At 43.7% G+C, this 23,414-nt stretch overlaps 1 protein-coding gene across 7 annotated transcripts in view; it reads right to left on the reverse strand.

The window, feature by feature from the left end:
- Window positions 1-659: 659 nt before the first annotated feature.
- The window catches only part of LOC306839826 (cytoplasmic dynein 1 intermediate chain 1-like), a 39,681-nt gene continuing 16,926 nt past the window's right edge, over window positions 660-23,414 (reverse strand). For 3 of the 7 annotated variants that reach the window (XM_079368737.1, XM_079368738.1, XM_079368733.1), the window contains 8 exons: window positions 17,896-17,991; window positions 16,517-16,688; window positions 14,951-15,050; window positions 14,720-14,845; window positions 4,029-4,175; window positions 2,175-2,288; window positions 1,910-2,043; window positions 662-1,476 (listed from right to left, as the gene is read on the reverse strand). In XM_079368737.1, the coding sequence (XP_079224863.1) occupies window positions 1,311-1,476; window positions 1,910-2,043; window positions 2,175-2,288; window positions 4,029-4,175; window positions 14,720-14,845; window positions 14,951-15,050; window positions 16,517-16,688; window positions 17,896-17,991 (1,055 nt within the window). In that variant the 3' untranslated portion in view covers window positions 662-1,310. Of the gene's footprint in view, window positions 1,477-1,909; window positions 2,044-2,174; window positions 2,289-4,028; window positions 4,176-14,719; window positions 14,846-14,950; window positions 15,051-16,516; window positions 16,689-17,895; window positions 17,992-23,414 lie in introns of all 7 variants that reach the window. The other 4 variants (XM_079368739.1, XM_079368735.1, XM_079368736.1 and 1 more) reach the window with 4 other exon arrangements.

Below are 23,414 nucleotides of genomic sequence, written 5' to 3' on the forward strand. Positions count from 1 at the left end.
GAGAGAGAGAGAGAGAGAGAGAGAGAGAGAGAGAGAGAGAGAGAGAGAGAGAGAGAGAGAGAGAGAGAGAGAGAGAGAGAGAGAGAGAGAGAGAGAGAGAGAGAGAGAGAGAGAGAGAGAGAGAGAGAGAGAGAGAGTCTGGGTAAGAGTAACTGAGTGAGTCAAACTCCTGACATTAATGATGTTCTAATCTTAAAAACAAAAAAAAGCAGCTGAAACTGAATTTTTGGTCTGATTTAACGACAGAAGGTATCCACTGAAGTCACTCTCCACTGACCACGCCCACTCAAGTTGGGCAGAGGGGAAAACCATCCTGCAACAAGGCTGCCTTCAACAGGGGAAAATATAAAAACAGGAGTCAAAAAAATGATTTTATTCATACAGACAGAATTTATTGCCACAGGCTTTTCCCTGGAAGTCAAACCGTATGAATTCTGAGAAGGAAGCCAGGAAGACAACAAGACGCCAAAGTGGAACCAGGCAGTTAGATTTGTTTCATACGAAACGTACCGTGCTGTTTAGTAGTCCATGTTATCACCGTTGACATGCCGCCACTTTGCCGCTTGCTAACTTAGAAGCAACTTGAAGTAATTGGTCAACCAGGAAGAAGGTTCAATAGTAGCGAGCTCAAAAGGGAGAGTGTTGCAACCTGCCAGTCGGACAAACTGAATCGTCCTCGGTGTTTGTATATTGGGACAAAGACAGCAGTCCGATCAACGTGCTAGTAAACGGTACGGTTCCAAACACCTATTTTAACACACAACCTCAGCGGAGGATCTATACTGCCCACGGAGAACATTGTACTGCTTTCTGCTACTCATTGAGCATGACTTCAGTGACGCATCTATATCACTGGGTTGAGACCTCCTTAGAGATGATTCTGTGTCTTCAAGTGACAGTTTTTCTTTATTTAAATGTGAGGCAGTTGTGCCCTAAACTTGGACTGGCAGTAAAATCCTCCACTTGGTTGTGTTGTGTTGGCTATATAGACGTAGACAGTATTGTCTATATTATTAGTACATCTTAAAGGGGGCAGATCACAGCAAGCCGGGAAGACTACATTTAGGTCAAAATAACCATCCGTACAGTTTCCACACACCTAGTGATAGAACTTATATATGCACGCGCACACACACACACACACACACACACACACACACACACAAGAAATAAAGAGAGAACCTGATTTCCAAAGAGTTGCTCACCTCCAGCACTCAGCTTTCTCTCTCTCGCTCACCCACTCTCTGACACATTTTCTCTCTCTCAATACAACCTCTCAGGGTCCACAATCAACCCCCCACACATCCCCCTTACCTCTTAAACCACCATACCTTTGTGCTCCAGAGTTTGACGGTCCAGTCGAAGGAGGAAGTGATGAAGAGGTGGGAAAAGTCAACGGTGCCCACAGCGCTGTGGCAGCTGACGCCCGTCACCGGTCCCTGGTGGCCCTCGAACATCTCACAGATACCGGCCTTACTGAGAGGACAACACAGAGGTGGGGGTACACATAACTTATTCAGTCAGCTCTGCAATGGAGAAATGTTCTAAACTTGTTCGCGTGCAAAACGGTGAAGTCCAAAGTGGAACTACAGCACAGCACGGACGCTTTGTTTAAAAGTGAAACCATCAACTAACTTTAAAAGGAGCAAAAACGATCAACTCCGAGACGCTTTCATTCTTTTAAAAGACACGACAAAAACACTTTGTACAAAATGTCAATAGATGTGTGTGCTGACGACATCAATGTAACATTTTTTTGCAGAAGGATCTTACTGTGATGTTGTACTTTTTTTTATTATAAAAGCTATAAATCATAAAAGCATTTTTTTTTACAAGGCGAAGACGAACGAGTGATCCTGCACGGGTTTGACTATAATGTTTTGCTTCCACGTGTTTTTAGTTCACCCACCTGCCATGTCTGGATGCAGTATACACAGTGCCCTCCTCACTGCCAACCACATAGTTGTTAACGTCCCCCGTGGGGAAAGCCATGCCTGTCACCGCCACAGGTTTGGATTTATTGTACACCAGCTCCATGGTCTCCTACACACACACACACACACACACACAAGAGGAGGAAGCTTGAATGTTTAGATGAAAAAAAAACACACATGTTATCCCAGAGAAATATACCCCGGGAACTCAACACTGCCATGTTGAGTGGTGTTGTGTACCTGTGGCTGAGAGAGCATGTCCAGACTCCAGGAGCACATCCTGCCGTCTGTCGACACCGTGATCAGGTTGTTGGCGTTCTGGGTGCCTACCACGTTCACGCAGTACACGGGATGCTACACGCACGCACGCACACACACACACACACACACAAAGACTGTATTTGAGATCAAAATTCAAGAGATGGCCGAAGCACTGGTGTATGAAGGAGTACAGGAAGCTGTACGTCAGTAAAAGTAAAAATACCTTACCAAACAACTTTGATAGAAATCTGTCTGTGAATGCATCACATTAAAGCCGTGTGATCACAAAGTTACTTCAGGCTGAGGGTTAAACGTCAGCCCAACTTCTTACCCTCAGCCTACGACTGTCTTGCAAATATCACAAGAGTCAATGTTTTATGTTTTTTTTTTTTTTTGCAAAGCCATGAATGCTGTGACGTCTCTCCTCTGCTGCAGTCCCTTGTGTTGGAGAGTGCACAGTGCTGAGAGAGAAATGAGAGAGCGGCAAAGCTTAACTGACGTGAGCGGAGCAGGGGGAGACCGCCGGGGAAAATAACGAGTAACTAAGATTCTCGTGGAAATGTATTGCAGCAATAGTTCCGATTTTTCTATTGGTTGACAAACGATTTAAGAAACAATTGTGTACCATGAAGTAACATTGTTTATACATTTATAAAAGCACATGGCTTAAACATGGTTTTAACGTGCAGATGATGATAAAATTCTACCTTCAGACAAATGACATCATTGGATAATTTATGGAACAGCAGCTCACATGCCACCCTGCAGTGTGACGCACACTTTAGTGCAAACCCACAGCAGTATGTGAAAGCATGAAGTCATTAAGATCTGTGTAATGAGCAGCACAAAGAAGCTGTTCACTTATCTACAGGCCGCTCAGAGAGGATGAGAACGATGACCCCATTATTAGAGTGTAAGTGTACATAAATGAATGGTATGTAGACGTGTGTGTGTGTGTGTGTGTGTGTCTGCAGCCTTCTATAGCTATGCTTACAGCGGCCCCCTGGATATCGCTGTTTCCAGTACGCTCAAATCAAGTGTATGCATACAAGTCTGTTTGTGAGTGTTTGTTTGTGTTTGAGTGTTTGTGTGTGTGTGTGTGTTTATGTTTGTGTTTTTTGTGCGTGCGAATTTGCCTATGCGTGTGTGTTGATGTGGTTTTAACACATACATTAGATTACTTTCCTAATTCTTATGTAAAGCCCGACAGGAAAGAGAGGATATTCCATCAGAGCTTATTTCTAACCACCAAACATTTTCATCCATCATGAAGCCTTTTTTTTTTTTTTTTGACTTTACATAATCTGTCAAATGATTTTTTTGTCTTCGTAATCATAGTTCACATTAAAAGACTTCATTAAGAAAGAAAAAATAGGGTGAAAAATGTGTTCAAGTTCTTGGATACCATGACAATATCATAAAATCTTTCTGATTCCACAAACTGAACAACATTGGGAACTTTTTTCGTAATTATATAAAAATAAGTAAAGTGAAGGAGCTGGAGTTAGCAAGTAACTCCTTTTTTTTTTTTTTAACAATAACTGATTGACTAATGGATTAATGATTATATTAACTGATTGGTTTTCTTTTGATGAGCTTATTTCTGAAATCATATTTCAGTGTTACAGAACAACCAAGGGCAAGAAAGAAATTAAATAAAATGCAAATCACAGAAAAATATCATTTAATTTACAATCATTGAATGTATTTTTTTTGTAAGTCTGTCACAGTGAAAAAATGTCCACGTTTGTGCTGCCACATCATCTATGATTGCTTTGAGTCACTGTGCTGGTTTTGAACTGTGTGTCAGACTGGTATTGGAGACATCCTTACAGTGTGTGCGGCAGCAGATAGAGGAGTCCTCTGGACGGGGGTCCGACGGTGACTGCGGTTGTCCCAGAGGACGATCTGTCCCGAGTAAGTCCCTCCCACCACCAGGTTGGGATGAAACCTTGCAAAGCCCACAGACACTACAGGAGACTGAGACATGGAAAGAGAGAAGAGAGGGAGGATGAGATAGCAGATTCACTGCGTTTCATTCTGGTGTGACTATATTTTATAGGAGCACTTCTACAAGAGCTATGTTGTCATGAACCAACAGAGCAAGGAACAGATCTTTTTTTTTTATGATTAAGAGATTAAGACAGTGAGAAAATAGCAAAAACAAAGAGTGACCTTAAACAGTAACGCTAGACCGAGCATTAACAGGAGTGAGTGATCAAGGCTGCGTGATGGGTGGCAGACATGAGGAGATAGACGGAGATGGAAGATGATGAGTTCGGTTTTGGTGAGGGTCCGCTGAGGAGAGGAGAGAGGGGTGACGCTAGGGCGGAGACCAGACAAAGAGGGGAATTGTAGTCCTCTTTCCACCAGCCGTTTCACATTACAGCATCAAAACCCCAGCAGCCACTGGAGCGCTCACTGTAGCCTCCATCATGACAAGCGCACCCTTGAACTCCTTCCCTCCCCGATGCCATGTTTATTGAGTTTTGGTTCCTCCTCAGTGCTCGTCCCATATGGGCCTCAGCGAGCCTTCCCTGACCCACAGCCACTAAAAGCATCTGTTGCTACGATCTTATGAGAAAACACTGCAGGGGGGTAAGTGGTCTTACACGTTGACAAATTTACCCCTTCATTGTAGTGAAGCAGCAAAAATAAATTAGATACATGACAGGGCCGAGAGAGCATTAAACAAGAAGCTCACAGGCACGCATCCCAATTAAAAACAGCCATACTGCATTGTTGCCCAACACACTCGTAGATTTTGTTTGACAAGTTTGAGAGTTCCTGAAAACAGCACGTTAGGTCTGACATGGTGTTAAAGCAAAGTTATTCATCATTTCTGTCCAACATAGATCCCTGTATTAACAGAGCATTCATTGTAAGATGTTACTGAATGAATCAAAGGAACAATAGGTGAGATATCTATCAGATGAACTCATGAAATGACCTTATTGTATCATCACAGATTCAGGAAACATGTTATGTGTCAGTGCTGGCATTTCTGACAACAATGCAGCAGCCAGTATCTCCTCCCTCTATGTTTTGATCGCGGTCTACAGTGTATATTTGTTTTGACCAAAGATAGGAGATGTCTTTTAAAGCACCCCACATGGCTGTTTTAGACGCCCCTCGGTTTGCCACACAAGTATGAGACCAGTTATCAAGGCAAACTACCCGACCTAAAAAACTATTTTTTTCCCCCGATAAAGCTCCAATACCAGAAATGTGGTAAAACAGGATGAATACTGGAGAAACTTGGAGAGAGGTTAGAACACATAAAGATTTCAAGACCGATGCAGAGCTGGCTAAACACTGACGTTACAGAGTTACGTACAGTAGTGCTATTTTCAAATGTTTCTTTACATTGCAAACGTTGTAAATATTTGATGGCTTAAATGCTGCTCTTCTACATGTAACTGATGGTTCAACAGACAATAATATTAGAGTTCTTGTTCACATCACACAAATGCTCTTTACACAAGTCACTATTGTGCCAATATGCAGTGTGATCATAGTGATTTCAGGGAGCAGTTGTTATCACTCCAACAAGTGACTATGGGAGTTTCTGTTTAGGGAATGCATCCATGGTGGCCCGAATAGTACAGGTACTTTTATTTTTCATCTCTGTATAACATTCCTGTTTAATATTATTCTTGACCTTAGTGTACAAACTATCTCATTTAAAACAATGATACCTAAAGGTGTTATCACATCATGAAACAAAAACTGTTCAAAGTCCCACTTGTTCCTGCTCACAGAAGATTCATAAGAAAAGCATACTGATGCCAAACAACCTACAAGCTCATAATGATAAAACAATTTTCTTTGTTTTCCAACCTCCCCCCCAACCCCAGTTCTACAGCCAAACCATGTGTGAACCAGCCAAATCCAAAACCCCAGTACATTTCAAAAAGAGAGCAATAAACAAACCAGAGGAAAAGAAAACACTGCACACTCTTTCTCCGTCACGGCCTCGAGACAAACTGCTTCAGATGTCCAGACTTTAAATAACCTTTGGTGGTTAAAAAACAAGATTCAAAAACTAACTTACAAACAACATTCAACTGCCCAACAAACCCTGGGATAGATAAACACATTTGTTTCCATATGTGTTTGACAGCCTAAGATTGTAACTCATATACTAACGTGCACATGCACGAGTCTGCCTTCAACTTGACTACTTGAAGTGTCACAGACCTTTGTGATGACCTTTACACTCTGTGGTTGTCTGACGGTCTGCTGTTTGAGGTCTGTTTGTCATTCATCACACTCCATAATGAAACGTAATCCTGCCCTGTCTGTAACCTCTGCACTCAAACATCCATGAAATAGTATGATATGAAGAGAAAATGAACAAGTCTTCAAAAAGAAGTGAAACTCATTTGATATTTGAAAGTGAAAGAAAAGCAATGGTGAAACAGCTCGGATAATATCAAAGAGCAAACAGTTAAAAGTAAAAATGTGTCATTTAGATAAAAACACATGATTAGGGCTGTCAAATGATTTACATTTTTTTCATGATTTTAAACTGAAATTTAATAGTTAATTTAATTTTGAATCAAATGTTTTATATACATCGTTTTACTCAAAAAGTGTTTTTTTAATGCTTTCACTTTGTATTTTTGTACTGTCTTAGACTGAGGTTACTTTACTTCTGTTTGAATAAAATGCTTTTATTTTGAAGGAGCACATAACAACGAGTCGCTGTAGACCTAAGACTTCACACAAGCACAAACACGTTCAAACTGTTCTCTTTAAATTCATGACAAAAGCCTTCATGCCTTTTTATGTCACATATCCACAGGCACAAGACGGACACAAATAGAAAACATCCCTCTCCTCTCAGCTCTCTTGTCATTCTTCCACCAGTTATCACCCTAAGTAAACATGAGTATTGACAAAGAGAGTCTAAATCAAATCAAGAGCCGCCTTTATTCGCTCCATATGTTAGTTTAATTCCTAAAGCCCTATCAGTGTCCCCATCTTAAGGGGAAAAATCCTGACTAAACTCTGAATAGCCTCTTTGAGAAACCACAGGTTATGCCATCATCCTGCTAATGTACTGTCAGGCTTAGTGAAAGAGCTACTGAAAATTAGCTCGACTTTGTCCCTGTTGTGCACTTTGAGGCGCCTGCCAGCAGCGACTTGGATTTAACATGAAAGCAGATCAGCAGTTTTCCCGTAATGCTTCTTATCAAACGTCACATCGGCACATATGTTTTGGAGTTATGTGCCTTTTAAAATGAACTGTTTGTCATTCGGTGCTGAAATAAGACCAATTTGTCCCACACTATAAAGACGTTTATGATTTAAGCTTAAAGGGAATTGCTTGACACTCTTCAGCACGTTTTCAATTTGAATGTCATGTATCAAATTAATGAGTGAGATTAGAGCTGAATTATGGAGGGCTTGATTATGTTACAGCTGCATTTCTGTAGTCTTTTTTTCCGTCTTCTTTATTTTTTATTATTAATTCATGAGTCTTTGCCGTCGAGACTCAAATCCTGCTTTTGCATCTGCCAGAGGAAATGTATTTCATAATGTACAAACAACATGGCTGTATAACACATTTCATGTGCAGAGCTTCAACTTTGAATCAAAGAAAAAGTTTTAACATATCTGGCTGAGATTATAGAAGAAGATTTATTACGAGATAATTCTAACTTTAGCTAAGAGCTAAAACTGTAATGGGCTATAACCTACTCATTTCTGGAGAACACAAACGTGACTTTATCAATCTGCTACTACTCCACTGGTTTCGAAGTCTGGCCCTATGTATCAAAAGATTTTTTAACTGAACTACCGGTAACCATAATCCTGACAAGTTTATGGTCACAGTAATTCAATCCACTCATGGTCCCATTGAAGGACTACCACACAACAAAGACAAGTATGCTTCAGCTGAAGCTGCCTTTGATGGAGGAGTCTCTTCCAGGGTAACTCCTCAAACAGGCAGAATCTTTGCACACATTTCTGTATGTGAGTGTTTGAGGCTATTCAAGTATATCTTTGTAGGCAATACATCACATGAGGGTCCGTTATACTCAGTGTCCCTTTTTCTGACCACATGACATGGTGTGTATTCAACCCGTTGTTAAAATGAAGCCACTACTGGCTCCAACACAAACAAACAAACAAATAAACATGTATGGGTCAGCCTTAATCAATGGCCACATCAAGGTTTTAGAAAAGGGAGGCCCCAAACCAATGGGGTCCAATGCACACTTCTTTCATTAAGAAGAGATTACGCTTCTCCGTCTCCGTGAGCAGCAGCAGTCTGTTGTTCGCTGTAGCTCCGGTTATTGTAGCGTTCACATCATAAATACGGATTCATCTGCAGTCAAAACAAGATCCTCTTCATTCAAGATTTGTAACTCGGAGCATACCAGTCATACTAGCGCCCCATCTGACACCTGTCTAAATAACACCTCAACAACTCTGGTGTCTGCAACACTCCCGCTGTGCTTGCACCTCCATATCAGGACTGACTGGATACCAAGCCTGACATTTCATTTCCAAAGGCAGAGTGTCTCTGGGCATGGTTCTCATCCCACATGCAGAGCAGGTCAGACACCTGCTAAGTCATCTCCTTCCAGTCCAGACGGAGAGGGTGTGGAGATTGACAGCTAACGGAAGAAAAAGCAGCGGAGGAAGTCGCTTCGGTATATTGGGCATGAAATAAATGTTGGAAGTTTTAAAGGAAGACCGCCTCACAGTCGGAACTTTTCATTTCTTTTTCATTAGGCAGGTCCTGTATGTTTGTATGTGTGTGTGTGTGTGTGACAGCGGGAGAAACTCTCACACACACACACACACACACACACACACACACACACACAAAGTATTATCTACTATATCTCAGACAGGCTCAAAAGGCTAAGTGCTTCTGGCAGCCCTTATTATATTAATGGGAAGTGTTCTGTAGAGGATAATACACACATGGTAGGCCGTGATGAAAGATGGCACCCAGCGAGGGATTAGGGAGGTTCGGAGGACTGACAGAGAGCGAAAGAAAGCAAGAGAGAGGCGAACACTCCCTTCTTTGTTGCCTCCTCCTTTCTCTCGTTCTTACCTCAGGCAACAAACTGTTGCTTAAGTTGGCGAGGGAAGGAGAAATGGAGTAGAATGGTGAGAAGGAAAAGAAGGGGGGGGCTGATAATAGGGCACACCAGACAGAATATCATCCCAAGTAGATCCACGCTCCACTCCTCCTCTCCCCCCTTCAACCACCCCCTCCCCAATCCTTACTCACCGCACTCATCTGTTTTCCACTCTGCCTTATCAGGACCAGATGGATCTGACTGTCTTCCCTCGCATCCCCACTTCTCAACCCCCCCCCCCCCCCCCCCACTCCTCCCAACCACCTTTCTCCTCCCTCTCTCCCCCTGGCTTTGCTCGTTTATGACACCCCACGGATTTTGTCACTCTGTGGTCTCTGGCAAGGAGAGAGAAATACCGAGCCGAGTCTCCATTTCATCAGGCAAAGAATGAGGGTTTGCCGGGGCGAAGGCATGAGGAGGGGACACAAACAGGCCTTTCTCTGCCTCCTAGAGCTCCTTCCCCCTTTATTTTCCATATCTTGTTTGTTTGCTTGGCTCATATTTTCACGTTTCTTCTGGTTTGTGGCTTTAATATTGGATTTATGCTGTGAATTCTTGTCGCCTCAACCATACAGTGCTCTAATGTATACTATTCTGACGTAGAACCTTTGGGTTGAGATGAAATAAGTTACTCCCTCGGTATATTTTTCAAACAACTTTACATCGATCCCATTTCGTAGGATTCCACAGGGACTCAGCAAAAGTTTTAGAAAATGAAAACGCGTGCGCTGGTTTGGCTCAGTTGTCCGTCACACTAACCGCTGCAGGTTAAACCTTCCATCCTGACACTATTTTGTGCACCTCATCCTCCCAATCTCTTCTTCAATATTTCTTTTCTATCTTCATACGTCTTTTTTTTACAGATAGCGTTTTGAGAAATAAGTTTGTCTGACGAGAGCTGGTGCCCTCTGACGTCTCGAGGTGACGACACCAGAAGAAGACACGTGGAAGAAGCGGCCCTGCACAAACAGTTCACACCAAAAACGACAACTGAACTGTTGGAATTCAACAAACACAATGAGGATCAATCACAGAGTCAGGTTGGTTGATACTTGATAATTTTTTAATAATCTCTGAGAAAAGAGATTTAAAACGCTTTAATTTCTCCTCTGCAGCAGCTAATATTGATTCACTATAATTTGTTAGAAACACCTCGCTTTGACGGCAACAGACTCGTATCCAATGAGTTGACCTTGACGACCCCTCTTAGCACAGAGTCACTGTGATTGGCTGCTTAAGTTTCGGACTGATTGGTTTGATTGATGTAGCTACAATCCACAGCAACTGTTCTCTCCACCTAAATCGCTCTAACTTACCGCACTCTCCCTCCCACTCCTCCTCTTCTCTCTTGCTTCGCTTCTCTTACTCAAACTTTCTGGAAGCGCCAACAGTCTCGGGACCAAAGCAAGGCAGCGAGATATTAATGAAAATATGACTGAGTCCAATGGGATATGACAGTAGCGGCGGGGGTTGTTACAGGGAGGCGTGCGGTTGGAGGGGTTCAGCAGAGGTTTCAAGTCAAACAGGCCCTTTAATGTGGTGTGACTTTGCCCACTTGAGAGGCTGGTGTGAAGTTACAAGATTGGACCCAACTGGGACGGGGTGATGATGGGTCCAACTGCTAGGACGGGCGTGATGAGGAGAGGCACGCTCAACTGCCTGCCTGGCTGAAGCAGGATCCACGGCAGCGGCAGAGGCTTTCCCTAAAGGACAAAGCTGAGCCACACACTGATGAATCACCCACTCCCCCCCCCCCCCCCCCGTTTAACAGAGCAATGGCTTCAAAAGTGAGGTCACAAAACTGCCACAAGCCCTTAACAGGACTCAAACTGACATACTGTCCATTTTGAAAAAGCACTTATTAAATAGCAAAGAAAATGTTGGTTTTGTTTGGTGTATCTCTAAAGAACAAAAACAAACCTGCATAATAAAACATCTGAATAATCGCTGAATGAAAAACAGCCAAAGATAACAAAGAATATGCATTAATTCGTTTATAAACCTGTATTTATGAAGGAAGAGTTCATGATCATGTAGATCATAAAACACACCAAACTGGACAATTTACTCATAAGATGTCACCTGATCTTATTTGTATTTTTATTCTTAAATTTGATTGCATTGCAATATTTATTTATGGGACAATTTGTGCAATAACATTTTCCATCCTTATATGCACTGTGTGCATACTAGTGTACATACTGTTTATACAGACTTACATTGTTAGGCTACTGGCATTTCAACTGTTCCTTTTTCTGATGCATATTTTTATACTAGCTCTTGATTATTGTTTTCGATGCATATTTTTTTGTACACTTATATTTGTATCTATTTTAATTTTTTGCACTGTGTAATTTTCTTCTGCTATCCTGCTTTGCTGCTGTAACACTGTCAATTTCTCCGCTTGCGAGATGAATAAAGGATTATCTTATCTTATCTTATGTTACTTATGAAGATACACTTTGAATTAAAACAAATGGCCTGGATAGAAACACAGTCAAATAAATCATTAACATCATTCTAAAAATAAGAATCAACTGTAATGAACCAGTGACCAGTATCCCTGAGTATAGTTTATGACAAACAAATATTCATAAATAGCTGAATGACTTGTGAAAAGCTGGAAAAGGAGAAGATGTGGAACATTTCATGCCTAACTTTCACATTTTATTTTTCCACAAGGGAACAGTATCTGTCAAACCAGGAGCTGTCTGTCACACTGCCTCGTTTGGAGCAATGTTACAACACTGCAGCATATTGCCAACAATGCTAGTGCACAATCCTCAGATTGCACATGCCTGAAGTCAGACACAATAGGACTCCTCCCAAAGTGAAACCAACACCAGCCTTCAGTTGTCTACCTTCCCACACGCCAAAAAAACACAAAAAAACCTTTAAATACACGATAGCTAATTCTTCTTGAAGACGTTATGGTGAAGCGTGCAATGTAAATAGACAAGATATTTATTATTCAATGCAATCTGATGTTTTCTATTCGGGGTCAAAATGCATCTCCAAAAAGTTACAAATATCTATTTTATACTGTACAATGTACATTTTTCTTTTTTTTTTTTTAGTAACATGTTTTCTTTGCTGAAACCGTTCTTTAAACTGCACACAGGCAAGAAAAGTAGAAGTGTGACCTGACCAAAACCCCATCTGAAATATGAAGCTCACTATAAGCCATCCTTATACAATAAAGCCCCTGCTGAAGCAGACTCTAACCACAAACCCCCAACCCTCCAATATCGACCAATCCCTGTCATTCTTTTGTATCCTACACACACAGAGACACACACACACACACACACACACAGACACACACAGACACACGCACACACACAGACACACACACACACAGACACACACAGACACACACACACGTACACACACAGAGACACACACACACACACAGAGAGACACACACAGCTAACTCTCTATTAGGAAAGGCAGTGGTCGTGTTTATTAAAGTTAACATAGAGAAACAAAAATGGCTGAAATGAAGATAAACTTAACTGCTACCTGACCCCAACAACGGTGACCTCTGACCTGTGTGTGTGTGTGTTTGTCCAGTGTTACCAGTTAATAAAGACTCAAGGGTGACGAAGCATCTCCAGCTTGTTCTTTTGTTACTCGAGCTTGTGAAAAGAAACAGGACAAAGTCGGGCTGGGCGATCTATTGACTGTTTAAGATACATCAATATATTTTTATATATATATAGGGTCACACATATCCTCTGTAGAGCTTCCAGTTCATTCAGTTAAGGAATATGGAGATATGAGTTCATATCAAGCAGACGAGGTAAAGACAGTGACAGGAAGAGGCGCTGTGGTTTGGAGGTTTTAATGGCAGAACATGCTGGCACGTAAAAAATCCATCCGATCCACGGCTAAATAGAGAGACACCACTGCGCTGGAAAAAAGAAAGAAAGAGCAAGAAACATGTCTCTCCTCCTATGCTCTCATCTAACCACTCCTGCAATCCTTTCATCCAAATCCAGCAATGTCAGGAGAAGTCATGGCTGATTCAAAATGACTCGCAACTTCTTGCTTCTCTCTCTTCCCACTCGACTTACTTCCTATCTCCACTTTATCCCGCACTCTTTACGCGAGTGATCAATTTCTTCACCTCCTCTCATTGGCTCCTCACTCTCTCCGTCGTTCACTCTTCTTTCTCCCCTCATGGAAAGACCATGGCATGGGGGGGGGGCACACACTTGGGGAGTTTCTGCTCTTTCCCAGTTGCTCTTCTGTCTCGTCTCCATCTGATATCACTTCATCCGATGCACATCATCCCAGTAAACACTCAATGCAGGTAATTCTCAGGGGTTCGAACTGTATAACTGTCTTGCATTGAAACGTAAATCCAAAATGTCCTCAATGAAACACTGATAATTGACAGGATCCACATTGTTCATGCAGTCCGATGCACCGTACACGTGTAAATCGACTGAACGCTACAGCTGAAAGACGCATCGCTGTAACCGATCTGTAAATCCACAGGGATTTCAGCGGCAGCATCAATTATTACGGTGTAGTGAAAGAATGGAGTGCTGACAAAAACCCATTATGGAGCTCGACTTGTATCGTAAGCTTAGTTTAAACATATCAAAATATTTCTGCATGCAAATGTGTTTTCTGTTTGGGGAACGAGAAACAGATCGATGCCTCGCTTCTTTTTTTTTTTTTTTGACTGTTCGATTTTGTTTGTGACATTCGAAGCGGTCTCACTGAGCCACGGATCCCGTTCGAGGTGTATTTCTGTTCCTTCACAGGGACGTGTGAGTTAGACTTGTCAAAGATTGTGAAACGCAGCACTGCCGACAGTCATCCACGTGGGTGGGCTAACGCACACATGTGGCAGCGTCGGATTAGGAAGCGGTAGGCCACATCATATTACTACCAAGACGTCTCTGTATGGCCTCGCCTGTCTCATGGGAGCCGGGAAGCCCTCACACCCAATCCTTCCATCCCCACTCTCTCCTCCTCTCCCTTCCTCCAACATGTTCTCCATGTCACTTGCTATTAGCATCACGCCCATCAATGGGTTTCTTTCCCACCAAAACTTGAGATTCTTGCATTTAAAGTAGCCTACTGTGGCAGACCTCAGCTATGATCCAATCTAGAGGGTCAAGCGGATACATTCGGAGCAGCCTTTCATTTCCCTCACCTTCAGCCTTTATTCGTCTGTCCCAAAGGTGCAGTTACAGGGTACAAAAGAGGAACAAGCTGTTAACGGGTGGCTTGGACGAGAGCAGAAGAATGACGCGTTCAAGTCTGAGATACAAGGTGTTTCATCGAGGGTGTTTTTTTTGTTTTGTTTTGTTTCTAAGTCATACTTGAGGTCAGTCTTACAACTTGCAGCATCTCATTCCATGGCTGTTTAAATAAGTATGATGCTTTTTTTTAAGGACCACATACCTGACAGTGAAAGATGTACTCTGGTGTGGCTTTCTTAAATTTGATGTTCCATACAAGGGCAACACCATCCGGTTCATGTGGAGCATCTTCATTGTTGTTGTACGAGGCAACCAGCAACTCGGGATACTGAAGAGAAAAAGATCCCAATCACAACAAGTTTGGGGAAAGTATAGTAATAAAAAAAGTAATAAAATCTTCTTTATGCTTTGTTTGAATTTGAGCAGGGATCACCTGAGGAGACCAGTCCAGGCAGGTGATCACACGATGTTTTGACCAGTGTTCATCATAGAAGAGTCTGCTGAAGGAGAGGCTGGAGCCGCTGCCCAAGTCTCTGGGAGATGACAGTGGAGGTAAGGGTCAGGGGTTACGTTCAGACTTTAAAACCACAGTTTTGCTCAGCTTGAAAAGTTACAGCGTAAAACTAAAAATAAAAATAGGACCTGTCAAGAAAGCCTGCATGGGTCGAAGGATCACAGCAAAAAGGGAGATTCAAAGAGGATTTTTAGAGTCTTATCCAAAGTGAGCAGGGGTAAAAGGTAAATGGAGTACAGTTTGTAGAGCACTTTTACACTCACACCTAGTCCAAGTAAAGCTGTCACCAGTATTTACTAATCCATTCATACACTCGTCTGTCGCCTCCATCAAAGCAGCTGGATTGCTCCTGTTTGTTGCCCAGAACAGTCTTAATCAGTTGACTCTAATTCCTGATTCAAAGAAGAAATATCTTTGACTGACTCTCGAAAAACTTATTTTATTTCATATCACGAGAGTTTAAACAAATCTGAAAGATAAAACTGTGACAATGATCAAGCCAAGAGTAGTCTTTAAGAACGTATGTTCCTTGTTTTAAGTGTTCTCTTATTGGCTGTTATCCATATAACCGTCTTTTCTGACGTCTGATGACTCACACTGCACTCGGCGGCGGTTACTCGTTTTCTGACCAATGAGAAAACGTGTCGGAGCGTACGAGCCAAACAAACTCATCTCTATGTTATGTCCCGCCTTCGAGCTCGTTATCGGTTCTGTCCCGTTTCAGAGGGAAACGTGTCAGGCCAGTGATATTCTGTCGAAGTTCCGTTGCATGGAGACAAGGAGATTAAAAAAAAGTCCATCTCCCTCCGACCACAGGCGTGACGCCTGCTCAAGCAGACTCTTCAATATTTGGAGAACCTTAGTCTGAAGGCTTCACTTCTGATAACAGGACAGTTCTTTCAGACCTCCTCATTTCGTGTTCCAGCTATTTGGTATGAAACGGACATGATACGTATCAGAAATACACATTATGTCTTTAAAGAGGAGAATAAAATAGTTACAGTTAATCTCGCATATCAAATCCTTTTTCCCCTCAAACACGTATCATTGTCGCTTATTTCTACAGACAACATCTGTCAGACTGTACATGAACTAATGCAGGGTGTTGTGTTTGAAAATGTTACGGTTTTTGTATCGTTGTGTCTCGTCAGGCTGGCTGTGAAACATCTCCTTTTTTTTCACACAGAGTAGGGTGTGGTGCCTCATCTCAATAGTTTGGGGAGAAGAAGGTGAAGGAAACTCGAAATGTTAAGATTCCCAGTTACAATGCAGGGTCATGTGAGGTTAACGAATGAGGACTGTTTGTTTCCCCCGAGTGTGACATCAACTGGAAGAAATGTATTTTGAAGAACAAAGGAGCCCCTAGAGTGACACAGTGGGCATGAGTCAGTACATTTCTTAGTTTGAGGCATCCAAGTAAACGCTCACATGTGCGCTTACATCCAAAACAGGCTTTCATCCCCTCCCTTCCTCCTCCCTGCTCACCCCTCTTTGTCCTCCAGGTCCCTGCCGCTGTAGTCGAAGAAGATGTTGCCGTCTTCCGCCAGGGCTCTCTCCATCACCCTGATGCTGCAGTCGAAGAAGTTCTGAAAGTCCGAGGAGTGCAGGATCTGCTGCCTCTCCTCCTCTGTCAGCTCCCTCAGCGTGGGAAACGAGCCTATCAGAGGGCACAAATGCACACAGTGTCGATAGATACACAGGCAGGAGAGGAGCCAAGACACGTGTTTAGAATGTGAAGAACAAATCTTCAAATTCAGACCAATCGTCGCAAACGTTGCAAATTCAGCAAGTTCCCCCTGGATGAGAAGCGGGAGCTCCCTTTTTGGTCTTTTGGCTTGAGCGTTTCATTAAAACGAGAAATTCAAAGAACTGTGTTACCATACCGTTCTATATTTCTAATAACACGAAAAACACCCTTAAACATAATTAAGGGTTCACCTGCATCTCAGAGTAACATTCACGTCATCTGTATCAAAACCAGAATCCCACGCAGCACCTAACAAGCTCCAAACAGAAAAGCTAATGCACCTTTTAATAAAGACGACAGTAAAAAAAAAAAACTTCATAAACAAGAGAAAAACAAAGCCCTCTGAGCGGCCCGCCTCCCTTTGAACGTAATGGCTGCACAGCACGTCGCCCACTTTTTGAAGTCACTGTCCCCAAGCGCATGAAGCAATTTTACCCACGCGAGCACGCACAGACACACACTCACATATCGGCCTCCATCCTGCCTCTTGACTTTGATCCCCCCCCCCCACACACATCCCTTTGTGTTTGTTACGAGTTGTCAGAAAAGACCCCGTGAATCGAGTGGCAGAGATCAAAGGCCAGACCTTCTAATAGGCTGGGATGGAGAGGAGACGGATCGTGAGTTGTGTGTTCGTATACGTGTGCGCCTGAGTCTCACTCCGCGTACACACGCGTCTGAATATTGAACACGTCTGTCCAGCTGCCGTTTCTGCCGTGCACGCACGCACGCACACACTTCGTCGGTCCTCTCCACTTTGAAGTGTGGTCACGGGGTCGAGTGACAGGTTTTTAATCAGGCCTGACCCTCACATGCCATGGAGCTGATATGCCAGACCCGCCTTAACCCCCCCCCCCACCCCACCCTTTCATCTGATACACCCACTGACTGGAAGAAGGGCGTCACACACAAGCGACAGAGTCTCGTGACACTTTGACAAACAACGTGCGAAGTTCAGAGTTACAGAAAGGCAACTTGTCTTTGCTCGCAGTGAAGAATTTTCCTCCAGTAGATCGAAGAACACAAACCTGAATGAGTTTGTGTGATTTAGGGAGGATTTCATGCTGAAAAAAAGGATGACCCGTTTTACTTCTCGCAATCATCCACGCATACATACCGTCTTTGGTTTCCCTGTTCTCATCTTCATCCTGCTGCTCCGACTCAGGGCCTGGTTTGGCCTCCATCATTTCCTCATCCTCTTCCTCCTCCTCTACTGAAAGAGAGCGCACTCATGTTAATCAACAGCTGTTCCAATTTTCCTCGACCTCCTGCTGTGCACTACCTTCTCTCCCCCCCCCCAACTCCTTAGCAAAATAATCATTCACAGACAAGCACCGGTACACCTGACTCACTGACATTTGGTCCGAATGGGTTTCATTTACATACACACGTGCTTGTACTTGTGCTCCTTATAGAAAACAGCAAAGCGTAGCACATACAAGTTTCAGTATTTTCATTACTCTTGCACATGCATATTAAGTGCAGTAAATCACAGGAAACAAGTCCTTGTTCTTACAAGTGTTTGAGCTGTAACAAGGTCCACATGTGGAGACGTACAAGTCGCTGCGCCCGCGTGCACACACACACACACACACACACACAGCAGGAAATGTCAAGTTGCATGCACTCTCCTCTTTTAATGTCACCTTTGACCCTGAGTCAAAAAGATCCAATGCTGTGTGGGGGAAAAGGGGATTCCCTCTGCATTCCCGCCAATCAGGCTCTGCAATTACGCCTGACTCTACAGGATTTATTGAAGTGTGTGCAGTGACTGTTTTCCTTGGTAGGAGGTGGGGTTCAAGTCTGAAGGGTTACTGTCAACATAGGCACCTGCTTGTCAGCTACTGCCCACCCCCATTCCCCCCCAAAAAACTGCCTGCCACCCTTCAGGGTATGTGTTGGTAACCCTCGCTAACCTCTCCTCCCCATACTGCTGCCCCCTCCCTCCAGACACAGATGCAGGGAGTCAAGGGGGGGGGGGGGACTCTCAAAAGACCTCTTAACACTCTGACACCGTGACCAGGCACCTGTGGTCTGCCAGCACACACACACACATACAATCTGTCTTTCAAGTACACACACCCGGGGCACTCGCCTGCAGTGCCAGAGGTGGTGAGGGGTTAACTGGCGCAGGGTCAAGCTGACAACAGTCGCTCAGTCCAGTGGGAGGAAGTAACTACATCACACCCTCAGACGTGTCATTTCTTTCTTTCTCTCTCTCTCTCTTACACTCATGCACACACACATGTTTGGGGGGGGGGGGGGGGGGGGGGGGGCTGTTTAACTCAGCCGGAGTATGGCCCAGGGCACTGTTACAACCACTCGCTCCTGCACCAGTCGAACTGTCCTTTTATCACTCGCTTCAGCTTTTGGTGAACTCGCTGTTGCTTTGTAAAAAAGCACAAAACTTTATTTTCATTATTATTCACTCACATACACAGTGAACACTCAGTGGAGCCTTGATCGTTTGGTATCAAAGGTATTCTTCCCTCGTCCTGTCTATTCACTTTCTCTCATACTTCCAAGTGTTTTTTGATATATGACTTTAATTGTCATACTGTGTGTGTATAATAAATGGCTTGGCTAAATCAAACACATGCCGGTGAGGCTCATTCCAAGTCAGTGGTTAACAGAAAGCTGTAGTGATCCAAACACCAGTGACCCACCAGTATGGAGGAGAGACCAGAGAGGAATCAGACAGGCAGACTGCCAGACTAGCTCCACATCTGAGCTGCCAAAACAGACAAGCAGCAAAAGAAACCGGCAGAGCTGCTTTTTTTTTTTTTTTTGAAGCCCCCTTTGTCTCTCCATTCACGTTTCCTGTGTGTATAGTATTGTGTTTTGCCATCGATCAGCCCCCCCCCCCCCCCCCCCCCCCCCCCCCCCCACACAAACCGTGGTTGTTAATCTGCAAACGCGCCGTGATGTGAAATAGGAAATGTGGACTCGCTAACCAGCGTAAGCAAGATGAATTACAAAAAAACTGTTCTGTTGTATTTTATTTGTTGACCTTGCGTGACTGGTCTGGTGGCTGGAATGTGTGGAAATGGGGATGGGAGGAGTGTGAGCAGAGAGGAGAGAGAGACCGCATTGAAAAGCGGTCAAACTGTCAACCCCCGGACCACAGAACTCTGGAGCAAGGCAACGTGATTCATGGCTTATGGGTTACCTCACTGAGGGGAGACGGTCCAATTCCCGTATGAAGATACCGCTCAAATAGTTGCCAGCATGCATGCTTCAACTTTTCTGTCAAAGTCCGACAAAAAAAATATCTCCAATATTTCCTTTGACTTGAAATGTTGAGATCTAAGTTCCTGTGTTGCTCCATTTAAAGCAACAGCAACGTCATCATTAATGACAATGGAAAGTAAGATGAGGAGGCTAAATCATATCTAGCTGTTTTCACACATGTACAGAACTCCTGAAAATGTCAAATTTGCATTTGCATCAAATTTGCATCAAACCGCTTCCGCTCCAAATGCAGCCAAAATAGTGGTTGATGCACTTTCAATACCTCGGAAACTTTTAGAAGCATTAGATTGTCGTTCTCAACTTGATTTAGCATCTACTTGAAAGCAGAAACACATGTAAAAAAAAAAATGTTTTAATACTTGGAAAAAAATTCAGGCGTCAAGGGGTTAAAGATTTATTTTCTTGGAGGTTTTTGGAGAGAGCGAGAGAGTTGGGAACGACATGTGGGAAAAGAGCCACAGGTCGGACTCAAACCCAGGCCGCCTGCTTGGAAGACTTCAGCCTCCATACATGGGGCACACGCGCTAACCACTGTTCCACCAGCGCCGACTTTAACCAAAATGTTCCCAGCCCCGCCCTTTGCAAATATCCACCAGAGGTCCGGGTGAGTTGATGTGAGAATGCAGCAGCAGTCTGAGGTGAGCACGTTTACGTGCTTCGACCTGTGGACAACGACCTCTGTGGTCTCCGTGGACGAATCGAAGCTGCTTCACAGTCTCTCCTGCTTCATCGTAGCATTGATGTAAAGGCACAAGGTGTCATCATAGTGTCAAACGTCATAGTCTTCATAGCCATTTCAATGCTGGTCCCTTTAGGTGATGTCTCGTCTCCTGAGACGCCCCACCCACCTGTGCAAAGGTGAAAATCTCCTGCTGTAAGGGACATGTGAACAGGCAAGACACACACACACACACATACTGTACACAGAGGCACTACAGGGTCTCCTGTTGAGTTGCAAAAGTAGCAGGGAAGAGAAACCACAAGAGACAATCTTCCACACTGTGAGTGTCAGCCTGCTCTGCTTGTGAGTACCTGCGCACCTTTCCTGTTTCCACCTCATTCTAGTCACGGGATGCTTTCTTTTTCCACCCGCCGCTTAATACCGCTTCTCACAGCGGGACAACAGGTTAACTGGTATCCTCCCCCTCCACCTTGATGAAACTCCGGTTGGGGGCTCCTGTTTTGGTCGGCTACACACCCAGAGTAATGATATCCTCCGTAGCTCAGAGCTGCTGCATCTGGCTGCCTCAATCTTCCCCTGGCTGCTTACTCATGCTGACCGGGCCCAGTCAATTCTGCACCTCCCAGCAGGTACGTAGGCACACACATTCACCGTACGCAAGTACACACACAGGCACATAAATGTGTAAAAGGCGTTTTGTTAATGGATATACTCTGACACAAACTGAGACATGCACACACCAATTCAATCTGTGAAATTGTTTGTAAGTAAAAAATATTACACTCTACAAGAACGGACAGAACAGAGCACTCTGACATACGGCTCTTTCAAAACCATCACTCCATAGACTGGCACAGGGATGAGTACGAAAACCCGGAAGTGAGTTAGCGTTTTGGCGCCATTGGGTTCTAAACTCTAAAAGTCAATGGGGATTTTGAATGGGTTTGTGCTGAGACGCCTGAAATAAGGTCTGTGGTTAACACAAGCTGAAGAGATGCTGACGTTTTGTTCGACGAGATAAACCACGTTAGCTAAGACCCCCACTTGTGAATTTCAAAGTTTTTTACGTGTACTTAAAACGGTAACAGTTCCGGGTTTTAGGACTCATTTCTGTGCCCGTCTGTAAACCAGCTAATATCTGTCAGTTGGAGCTAGGACAACAATTCCATGTCGTCAAATATTTTCAGGTGACACAAAACACACTGTCACTTACCTGCTTGTACGAACACATGATTGAACAGATGAAGACGGATGTAGCCAATAAGTTTCAGCGCTCTCGGCTATTCACACATTCACTGACGTAAATAGATGCCAGAGGCGGCCATGTTAGCTTTTAATCTACCCCTTAGGATCTCAGCCATTCACACACTCATGCTAACGCTAATGGAAATGCCTCGGGGAGCATTTTGGAGTTCAGTGTCTTGTTGTACTGTTCCTGAATAATGGATGAGACGCTCTACCTCAGAGCTAAAGCTTCCACCGGTGAAACTAAGTAACAGGCGTCGCAGCCTAACGCTACGTCCCAGCTCCTCTTTGCTCTGTCCAGAACAACTGAAGTGAGTGTAGCTGATAAGAGGCACAGGATGGGAACAGAGAGTGAGAGGTTACAGAATCATTAACATAAACAGATGGGTCTGGCCAGGACAGGGAAAAGGAGACATGGTGGAGTAGAGCACTCACCAACTTTTGTCTTATTAGTGAGTGAACGTTGTTATTGTTCCTCTGAGGCAGCCAAAGCGGTTTGTTATTAATTACAAAGAAGCAAAGTATTGAGGCTAATAAACTCAAGGCGAACCGCCATCTGTGTGGAGGGGGAGAATACCGTAAAGTGAAATAGTTCAGGTGAGAATAATGGGCTCATCTGTTTGTCGAGTACAGAGAACATAGTCCTAATGAAGGCTGATAGACCGCTGAGAGTTTCATTAGCTTAAACATTTTTGTATTATTTCACAGTAGGCTGCTACTATGGAGCATGTGGAGAGACGAGTCGTAAAGATACGGAAAGCAAATGAAAGACGAACACGCTGTCCTCTGCCTCCTACGGCGAGTACACAAAACACAACGGTTCAGTGCGTCGCGGCGATAACGTGCTAGCGTGTGCGTGTGTTTCTTTAAGGATCAAAGCCAACGATGACGTTTTATTCTGAACCCAACCCGGTGTACTAGTGGTGGTGAAATGTGTTTGTGCATGCTTGGGGTGATGCGCAGAGTTATCAAAGAGATGCGTGTGTGTGTGTGTGTGTGTGTGTGTGTGTGTGTGTGTGTGTGTGTGTGTGTGTGTGTTTGTGTTAGTGTGCACGTGTGTGTTAGTGTGCACGTGTGTGAGTGTGTGTGTTTGTGTGTGTAAGAAAAGAAGGGACCTGGATTTGTCATCAACTAGATTAGAGCTGCAGACTTATCACAGCAGTATGGAGGTGATTACTAAACTGAGTCACACACACACACACACACACACACACACACACACACACACACACACACACAAAGTTGACAGTGATCATCAATTTTGGAATTCTCTTTTGTAATAATGACAAAGAAATTCAGATACTGATATGAGAGAGACGAGGCGGGCGGAAACGAGGAGAGAAATCCAGCAGGGGATCCCACACACTGGGAATAACCCTACGACATTGTACACACATTCATATGGACACACACACACACACATACACATACACACATGAACACACACACACACAGAT

Source organism: Symphodus melops, assembly GCF_947650265.1.
Source record: "Symphodus melops genome assembly, chromosome: 18".
NCBI lineage: Eukaryota > Metazoa > Chordata > Actinopteri > Labriformes > Labridae > Symphodus > Symphodus melops.